Raw genomic sequence first — 10,957 nt, 5'->3', positions numbered from 1 at the left:
CCTAAACATACATTATGGCCTTTAATGGTCTCTGGTGCTGCTTATGAGTTGTATGCCAATCTGGGTAATGGATTAAAAAAGGTTTACAAACCCGCACCCTCACCACCATAGAAAATTACAACTATACTTACCCAACACGTGAAATAATGCATTACATTTTTTTTACAATGTTTTCTAGACTTTTTCATCCTGAACTGGTTTCAATGTCTTTGTTTTTTCAATTATTCCTTTGACTTTACGCACCTGCAGTAAAAGTATTTTTTCGTGTTTGAAGCGCAAATTTTTTCCTCATATTATGCCAGGAAGTACAATTTACAGTCATCAAAATATCATCTCATAATTTTAACATTGTCATTGTATTTTTGCCATGGTGATCTCCTGGCACCCACAGCGACTGACTTTGGAGTGTCCCATCAACAGAGGGCGCGAGATAACTACTTTTTTTTCTGCCTGTGCTACATTCAGCTAGTTCTTATGGTCATTTAGAAGAGCACTTAAATATATATAACTGAAGTATTTATGCAATCTTTTTATTTTGCTATTCGGATACAATATTTCATTGAGCAGCATAGAAGAGAATGACACCTTGTGAAGAAGTATAAGCTAATAACCATCATTTCCCACACCTAGGCTACTTGTTAGTTTAAAGCTGAGGTAGGGAACTTTTGACGCTCTAGCGGTTAATAAACAGAACTGCTTGCGTCTTGCGGAAGAACATCGTAGCCGGAACTACTTCTCTCTGTTTATGTCTATGAAGAATCACAAAGGTACTGGGTTACTCCGCCGCGGTACCCCTGAAGCAATCTAAAATAGTCCGAATATAAACACTTATTATAGGTGCATCCTAGTGATTCAGGACAAGCCAAAAACACGGTTTGGAAAATAGATTCATGGTGTACTCGCTTAATATATACATTTTTCTACATTTTTAACACAAACAAAGTTACGGACCGCAGCTCTGATTGGTTATTTTTTACCGGGAGCGATGGAGTTTCTGCAAATGGCAATAGGACCACTGGGAGGAGCCAGAGGAGCTTGATTTTTTCACAGATTATCTGTCTCATATTCTATTGTCAGGACATAATGACAGGTTTAATAAATATGTACACCATACACTTCTATACTTGGCAACTGAAAAGTAGCTGTGCATAGCAAATGTTGTCAGCCTTGCACTCTTTGTTATAGCTTATACCATAACATACATCTGAGTATGGTTTTTCCTCCATTATAATTAAAGGGGTCATATGATGCGATTTAAAAATAAATTAATTATATATATATATATATATATATATATATATATATATATATATATATATATATATATATATATATATATATATATATATCTTTGTTTCAAGCTCTTGGAGAATAAAATAAGATCTGTAAAGTTGCAAAGACTAAAGTCTTAAATCCAAAGAGATATTCTTTATAAAAGTTAGACTCGCCCACCCCTAAAATAGATAATTCTAACATACCGAGACTAGATAAGCAAATGCCCTTATCCAATTGCAATCCAATGACAGGGACGCATGTTTTGAAGGACAAGACAGTAGCCTATAGGATTGAATGTCTGGTAGTCCTCAGATAACATTATAGTCCCATTTCATCTTGTTAACAAAGACACACCATAAAGTTTGTCATAGTTTTTATAATCAGTTTTAGCTCTCAACGTCTCCTCTTAGTCACATAAAAAATGTTTGTTAACATATTTTTCATCCTCGTTTTCGTGATGAAATTAACACTGAGGGGAATCTTGGAAAGTCTGGAGAATGTGTTACTTATGTAGACATGGCGCAGTACGTGTCAATTTTAAAGGCAAGCACGAAAACCTGATTCCCCAAAAGTTGGGAGACTGTACAAATTGTTAATAAAAACAGAATGCAGTGATGTGGAAGTTTCAAATTTAAATATTTTATTCAGAATACAACACAATGATGACATATCAAATGTTTAAACTGAAAAAAATTATCATTTTAAGGGAAAAATAATTTGATTTTAAATTTCATTGCATCGACACATCTAAAAAAAGTTGGGACAAGGCCATGTTTACCACTGTGTGGCATCCCCTCTACTTTTATAACAGTCTGCAAACGTCTGAGGACTGAGGAGACAAGTTGCTCAAGTTTAGGAATAGGAATGTTGTCCCATTCTTGTCTAATACAGGCTTCTAGTTGCTCAACTGTCTTATGTCTTCTTTGACGCATCTTCCTCTTTATGATGTGCCACATGTTTTCTGTGGGTGAAAGATCTGGACTGCAGGCTGGTCATTTCAGTACCCGGATCCTTCTTCTATGCTGCCATGATGTTGTAATTGATGCAGTATGTGGTCTGGCATTGTCATGTTGGAAAATACAAGGTCTTCCCTGAAAGAGACGACATCTGGATGGGAGCATATGTTGTTTTAGAACCTTTCAGCATTGATGGTGCTTTTCCAGATGTGTAAGCTGCCCATGCCACACGCACTCATGCAACCCAATACCATCAGAGATGCAGCCTTCTGAACTGAGCGCTGATAACAACTTGAGTTGTCCTTGTCCTCTTCAGTCCGGATGACATGGCGTCCAAGTTTTCAAATTTTGATTTGTCTGACCACAGAACAGTCTTGGCCCAGAGAAAATTCCTGAACTTCTCGATCATGTTTAGATATTGCTTCTTTTTTGACCTATAGAGTTTTAGCTGGCAACGGCAAATGGATGGTATATTGTTTTCACCGACAATGTTTTGTGGAAGTATTCCTGAGCCCATGTTGTGATTTCCTTTACAGTAGCATTCCTGTATGTGATGCAGTGCCGTCTAAGGGCCCGAAGATCACAGGCTTCCAGTATAGTTTTCTGCCCTTGACCCTTACACACAGAGATTTTTCCAGATTCTCTGAATCTTTGGATGATATTATGCACTGTAGATGATGATAACTTCAAACTTTTTGCAATTTTTCCTCTGAGAAACTCTTTTCTGATATTGCTCCACTATTTTTCACTGCAGCATTGGGGGAATTGGTGATCCTCTGCTCTGCCCACTTTCACTTCTGAGAGACACTGCCACTCTGAGAGGCTCTTTTTATACCCAATAATGTTGCCAATTGACATAATAAGTTGCAAATTGGTCCTCCAGATGTTCCTTATATGTACATTTAACTTTTCCGGCCTCTTATTGCCCCAACTTTTTTGGAATGTGTAGCTCTCATGAAATCCAAAATGAGCCAATATTTGGCATGACATTTCACAATGTCCCATTTTCAACATTTGATATGTTATCTATATTATATTGTGAATAAAATATATGTTTATGAGATTTGTAAATTATTCCATTTCTTTTTTTACTCACAGTTTGTTTGGAATCGAGTTTGTACAAGGTGTTTGCACCTTGATGGCCGGATCAAAGCTTCAAAACTAAAGGCTAGTTCTGTCAGGGTTTGGCAAGGGAGAACCCAGATGCAGAATGAACGGGGAGAACAAAGTTTATTAACAATAATGAGAACAAACAGATGAGGCAGGAAGACAGTCCACACAATAGGACTGGGTACATGACAGGAGAACAAGCTGGTCGGGGACAGGGGTAGCTCCAGACTCTGTGGCAAAAGGAGACTTGGTAGCAACTCAAGGAACCACAGGCTTGATCCTGGGGACGGTAACTCTTGAAGCACTGATATGTCCATCAGGTCAGAAGAATCGGCGACAAGGAAGGACTCAGGAAGCAGGGCAAGAACAACACAGACACACACAAAGACAAGACAACACTAGAGACAAGAGAAAGACACAGATCAAAAGACTAGCAAGTAGAAGGCACACACAAAAACAAACCAGCAAAGACCAGAGGGAAATGAGCATAATATAAAGGGAACAGAGCACCCGGATCAGGTGAACACAACTGTACAAACAAGGACTAAACAAGGGGATGTGGTGATTGAAAACGAGGAGGTATGACGAGAGGAGCACATGGCCAACACAAACAAAGACACAGCCATGTGCTCAGGCGCAAAATAAACAAAGAAACATTCAACAAAGACAGTACAGACAAAACTGTCAGGGCAGGATCCTGACAACTTAAATGTCTTAACAAAGATTTTTGTTCATGGTGTATAGTATTCATGTATGCAAACACGAACCGTATTTTTCGGACTATAAGTCGCACCTAAGTATAAGTTGCATCAGTCCAAAAATACATAATGACGAGGAAAAAAACATATATAAGTCGCACTGGACTATAAGTTGCATTTAACTAGAACCAAGAACCAAGAGAAAACATTAACGTCTACATCCGTGAGAAGGCACTCTATGCTGCTCAGTGTAGGCTACAGGATCAATGAGTAGCATAGAGCACCCTCTTGTGGCTGTAGATGGTAATGTTTTCTCTTGGTTCATTTCTCTTGGTTCATGTCAAATTAATTTTGATAAATAAGTCGCACCTGACTATAAGTCGCAGGACCAGCCAAACTATGAAAAAAGTGCGACTTATAGTATGGAAAATACGGTATATTTAGTCTTGTTGAGTGTGGTCATCAAAAAGTTAGCTGGGCTACGATTTCTAACAATTTTTATGACTGCAGAAATATGTATTTCAACATAATATATATATATATATATATATATATATATATATATATATATATATATATATATATATATATATATATATATATATTACACACATTATCCCACCATTATCCATCCAATTGTGACTGAACATAAAACACAATTTTTCAAAAAAACACTTATAAATAAACAAAAAATATAAAAATATATTTAATAAAATCTAGCGCAATATGGGACCAGGGTCTCGAAGGGACCGGCAGCAGTTGAAGTAACCCATCTAGGTTGGGATAGCACTGCCCCTACCCCCACCTCAGACAAGTCGACCTCCACCATAAACTGACGTGATGGATCAGGGGTAATTAAGATGGGGGCTGAAACAAAGCAACCCTTCAGTTTGGCACACCATCTGAACGTAGTTCTGGGGGAGGTCAAGGCGATCAGAGGAGCGGTTAGTTGGCTGAAGTTGCGAATAAAATGCCGGCAGAATTTGGCGAACCCCAAAAACCTCTGTAGGGCCTTACAGGAATCTGGACTTGGCCAATCTACCACAGCCTCAACCTTCTCATGATCCATACCCATTCCCTCAGTCAAAACGATGTACCCCAGAAAAGGAACAGACTGTGCATGAAAAGCACATTTCTCCACCTTGACAAAAACCCCATTGTCTAGCAACCTCTGGAGGGCTGCACATGTTCCTGGAGAGAAAAGGAAAAAATCTATGTGTCATCCAGGTACACATATATGAATTGGTCGACCATATCTCGCAGCACATTGTTGACGAATGCCTGGAAGACCACTGGGGAGTTGGACAAACCAAAAGGCATGACCAAATATTCAAAGTGCCCCCTGGGGGTGTTAAAAGTGGTCTTCCATTCATCCCCCTCCCTAATGCGTACCAAATGATAAGCATTACGTTAATCAAATTTCTTGAAGATTAACGCTCCCTGTAATCTCTCGAAGGCATTAACGTCAAAGGATAAGTATTCTTTACTCGTGATGCTGTTCAGTCAACGGTAATCGATACAAGGTCACAGAAACCCGTCCTTCTTCCCAACAAAAAAGAACCCGGCCCCCCCCTGAAGAAGAGGAAGGGCGGATGAACTCCGATGCTAGAGAATAAGAAATATATTTCTCCATAGCCTCCCTTTCCAGAACAGAAAATAAAATTTGCTTTTAAGCGGAGACTTACCTGACAATAAATCTATGGCACCGTCATAGGGACGATGTGAAGGAAGAGAAGCAGCATGAGCTTGAGGTACTCCGCGGGCATATTAGACAAATCCACTGCTTCCTCCTGAAACACAGACACAGAAACAGAAGGATAGGCAGACACAAGACATGACACTTATTGCTCCAGGCCAAGACTGATCACAGTTGGCAGTCCACTTTAGGGTTGTGACGGATGAGCCAGGAGTGTCCAAGGACTATGGGTGCAAGGGGAGAGTCTAATATATAAAAGGAGGTGATCTCAGAGTGGTTGACTTATGTGAGGTTAATTTCTCCAGTGGTGAGTGAAATGACAGGAAGTTCTTGGCCATTGAGGGCGTGAACAGCAATCTTGTGAGTGAGTGAGTGGTTTGAGGGGAATCTGAAGTTGGTGCACAAGTGCATGGTCCATGAAATTACCTTCAGCCCCGGAGTCCAGAAGTGCTTGACAGTCGTGGGTATGTGCTGACCATCTCAGTCTTACTGTGTGGAGCGTAGATGATGATGAGGTCTTCTCGGTGGAGATCCCACCCAATAGTAGCCTCACACTTACTATCAGGGTTAGCCTTTTACCGGACAGATGTAGGCATGATGACAGGCTCCTCCACATTAGAGGCAAAGGCCCTGGGATCTCCGCCTCTCCTTCTTCTCCCGGAAAAGCCGAGCTCACCCTACCTGCATGGGCTCGTGATTGTAGACGGGGCTGACCGTGTCCCCACCACTGACTCGTGTATCAACAGGATCTCTCGGAGTATGACTGCGCAGGGTCTGTCGCTCTACTCGGGACAGTCGTGCAGCTACTCCTAGTGCCAACTCAATAAGTCCATTGAGAGAAGTCGGAAGATTCAGGGCATAGATCTCTCTCTGGACATGGTCAGCCAACCCATGAAGGAACATGTCCCACTGCGCCTCCTCGTTCCATTTACACTTTGCCGTTAAGATTCGGAACTTGATGGAGAAATCAATCTCTCTCCCTGTCGCAGGTCCACAAGCATTCTGGCTGCCTCTTTCCCGGAGACGGCCCAATCAAACACCCGTCTCATCTCAGCGGCGAGCATCTGGAACGAGGCGCAGCATGGGTTTTAGTTCTCCCCCACCACCGTGCCCCATAATGCCGATCTCCCGTTCGTTAAAACGAATGCCACCTTGGCTCGTTCATTATTGAAGGTCCTGGGTTGGAGAGAAAAATGCATGGATGAATGGAGAAATTACTCCAGTGATGACGAAGGGTTACTCACTACTTCTATAGTGGACAGATCATTCTGTCAGGGACTGAAGACAGGAAACAAAATACAAGTAACGGTTTATTGACAGAAATGAATAAGAATGAGAAAGGCTTCAGCTGACGGTGGGTGGCGCAAGGACCTCGATGACAGCACAGGACGGGTGAGATGGTGAGTTGAGTGCGCTGGTGAAGGATGATGAAAGGTCCAAGTGATGACAAAGTAATCCACAGTGAAACACGGAACCGGAACAGACCCACGAGAATGAACGCTGAATAGGAGGAAGATAGACATGCTGCACGAAGGACCTCAAACAACAATCCGACAAACAAGAGACGAAAGACATTAAGTAGGCTGTTGGAATTAGATGCAGCTGCCGCTGATCACTGATGATCAGCAGTAACGCCCACATCAATCTATCAGCATGACGTAAACATGAGGCAAACAGGAAACAATGCATTCATGAACCGTGACATATGATTTTCATATCTGGGAAAAGTTTGGGATTAAACGGGGCGCAGTACTGACATTGACCAATCATAACAGTGGCTGTTTACTGACTTTTTGTGTGTGCAGGCTTTATCAGCATTATAAATTTACCTCATGGAACATATACAGATAATAAAAAGGTAAATCCTAGAAAAATAATTTTCCATTATCATAACAATTAAATAACTAATACTAGATTACTAGAACTTTTTTCTTTCATGTCGGTTCTCAAATATCATTCTCCATTCTGTATATTAAAACCACTGCATTATGTGCAGTTACAGCACCATATGAAAATCAGTGACATGTCATCTGTGATGTTAAACCTCGCCCAAAGCACTGACATGCTGAATAGGGATTTGAAGAACAATCCAGATGTTTGGAGCTTGACAGATTAGGTAACTATGAACTGTCTCTTTTGTATGATAAAGGGCTATATAAAGATTCTAAAAAGATTTCTCTTCTCATTGTCCATGGAAAAAAGTCACGACATATTTAATGTAGTTTCATAACAAGGTTCGGGAGAAGCACGTCAGATACTTAACCTAATTAGCACAGGTGGAACCACTCAAGATAATCAACCTTAGGTTATAAATACAGCTGAATCAGCCTACCTGTCTCCATTGACGGTTTATCAGCATCCCCCCTCCACCCCATCTCCTCCACTAGAGTTCATTTTACTCTTTTATATACGGGGGGGAGGGCGGATGGGGGTACTCTAGGTTCTGGCCATTCCCGAGCTCAGAGCCCCTTCCCGGGACAGCACGCCAAATATGCATTATAATATTTCAGTTAATTATATGTAAGTGTGAACTCGTGAAAATTTATAGGCTATGTATACTATTCAGATTGTTTCAAAGCAGCTTTAGAATGAAAAAAAGGACAACACAGTTTCAATGATGCAAAAAGAAGTAAAAAAAGATAAAAGTAAACAGTCATAATTAAAAAAAATAAATAAAACAACAATTTAATTGCAAGCTAACACTTTTTTTTAGTGTACTGAAATGAGTGACTGTTCTGCGTCACGTGTCGCTGTCCAGGGTTCTGAAAACAACTGCAGTTTCTTACACTACCTGGGCTCCAGTAGCCTACTTAAAAAAAAAATGTCTAGAGATGATTTATGCCATGCACACATGAGAATTTCGCGGATAATTTAATTACAGACATTCTTCAGTCAGACAAAACAGACGAATTGATTGAATTTAAGAGGTGCGCGGGAGCAATTCTAAAAATAGCCTGACGAGAGCGCGCACTGAATTAGTACCAGATAGGCTACTCCTAAAAATACAGAGACGCGAGCAAGGTGTGCGCGGTCGGGCACACACATATGACTCTGATATAGATGATTTTTGCCCATTTCACATATGAGTAAGCATGCGGTCGGTGGGTGAGAATGGGACACGCGCTCGCGGATCTGCAGTTCTATTGACTCTTCCTTTTTAATCTGAGAGTGACGAAAGAGAGAGAGAGAGAGAGATAGCGACGAAAGAGAGAGAGAGAGAGAGAGAGAGAGAGAGAGAGAGAGAGAGATAGAGAGAGAGAGAGAGAGAGAGAGATCAGTGGGAAAGAGACGGACTCCGCCTTTGCCGTCGCCCAATACTGAGCCCCCGGTTCAGTGAAGGGGGAAATCACAGATCTGCTAGCTAATGCCGGAGTCCCTCTGTTTGCGTCGTCTCCGGGCGTACAGATGATGGGCTTCCCGTAACTGGAGGTAGAGGGGAGAGGCGGGGGGTGGGGTAGCGAGAAAACAGGAGGGGTGGGTTGAAAAAAAAAACACGAAGAGAAACAAAAGCACAGTTGTGGGTTCCTGAAACCATGCGAGATTTGCACTATTCTCAAAGACCGCTGCTCTATCCGTGGACCATGTCGTGAGGTGTGGCTCCAGCGCTCGGGATACTGCCAATAAATACGCCTGGGAGCAGGGCAAAAGATGTCCGCCTCGGTAGGGGCCCAAAGCGGCCCTCGCCCACCCACCGTGCCGGCTCCCATGCCCGATATGCCGGACCTGAGTCACCTCACAGAGGAGGAAAGGAAAGTCATCATGGCAGTGATGGTTCGGCAAAGGGAGGAAGAAGAGAAGGAACAAGCCATGCTAAAGTAAGGACTTGACGATTTCCTTTGTGCATCCACAGACGTTTTCAACACTTTGTCTTTACTCTGAGTCATGACCTTTCACTACCAATAACGTGTGATTAATGACTCCCTAAAATCGTAGTGCTTTTGCAGTTTAAGAACGCGCGCGTCTTCAAGTGTCATTTGCTGGATAAAAGCGTCTGGTTGCAGTGGCAACTACTGCATGGAAATCAGGAGTCTATGTAACAGATGAGCTTTGTATAGCTTGGTTTCAACAGCAGCGTGTAAGTAAAAATTAGCTAGATTTGAGGTCAGGCGAGTTACAGGTGCACCATGGAAAGCAGACAGGGAGATGGGGCGTGACAGAGCGCGAGGATGAATCATACTTCGCAACTGCGTGTCACACCCCACTCCACCCGATGCACCTCCGGGAGCAACACAAGGTGCTCTTCACCCTTAAGCAAGAGCCCTAACTCTCTTTCATGTGGTGAAACACAGAGCGAATGTTAACTTGGCGAAGGGCTATTGAATTAGGCTTGCGCGCTGGTGTGTGAAAGAAAACACGCATAGTTTGAACAACAGGGAAGCCAAAACGTATTTTTTATGTCTGTGGACAATATAAGATTTCAACAATCTGGAAAAGACATAGCCTACAGTCTTTCGCCGCTTTACAACTGGGGTGTGGTTCATGACTGGCTCGCGATTGTTTCGCGTGGCTCAGCCCATCCATGTGAGGACGACTACCAACTAAAATGTGTATCTTAAAGATACATGGATAGCTAAAAGTTGCGACTGTAGACACAATCGTGTGTTTTGATATCTTAAATACAATTTCTTCTCATGTGACAAGCACCCTCTCCCTTTCGTCGGCATGAATGATTTGAAAAAGGACCTGATGTCGAGCGCTAGTGATGGCTCTTGCGTTTCTTGTATTCCCTCACAGTTACTCTTCTGACGGAAGTGACGTGATAGAAAATTGAGGCGAGGTTATGTAATTTTTTTCCTATGACGATTTATCTGCAACGGAAATGGTAATCTATAGCATTGACCATGCGGTGATTAAGTCACAGGCGTCACTACATCACGACTCACCAGCCACATCTAGAAATGTGTGACAGTGGGGTATTTCAATACTGAACGTGCTGAGAGGAGCAGCATGGTTCAATATGAACCGTTTGTCTCAATATCTGTTTGTCCATATGTCACCCGCTCTAAAGTTCACAGTGTAGTAAAAGCAAACCGATGTGAAAAATATGGATACAGATTTACTGTAATCTTAATTAATCCTGCATGCGCTCTTTGAAATGCGGTGTTCTCTTCACTATTAAAGGTACAGTTCACCCAAAAATTCTGTCATCATTTACTCACCCTCAAGTTGTTCCAAACTATACGAGTTTCTTCTGCTAAACACAAAATAACCTATTTTGAAGA

The 10,957-nt window shown here is 41.9% G+C and overlaps 1 protein-coding gene across 6 annotated transcripts in view; it reads left to right on the top strand.

Annotated features, from left to right (window-relative positions):
- The first annotated feature begins 8,943 nt into the window (after positions 1–8,943).
- rims1b (regulating synaptic membrane exocytosis 1b) overlaps positions 8,944–10,957 on the top strand; it is a 67,685-nt gene continuing 65,671 nt past the window's right edge. For 5 of the 6 annotated variants that reach the window (XM_026204376.1, XM_026204380.1, XM_026204379.1 and 2 more), the window contains exon 1: positions 9,384–9,550. In XM_026204376.1, the coding sequence (XP_026060161.1) occupies positions 9,384–9,550 (167 nt within the window). Of the gene's footprint in view, positions 9,551–10,957 lie in introns of all 6 variants that reach the window. The other variant, XM_026204381.1, reaches the window with a different exon arrangement.

This window comes from Carassius auratus, chromosome 26 (genome assembly GCF_003368295.1).
Source record: "Carassius auratus strain Wakin chromosome 26, ASM336829v1, whole genome shotgun sequence".
Classification (NCBI taxonomy): domain Eukaryota; kingdom Metazoa; phylum Chordata; class Actinopteri; order Cypriniformes; family Cyprinidae; genus Carassius; species Carassius auratus.
This window is presented reverse-complemented; position numbering and strand designations above follow the sequence as displayed.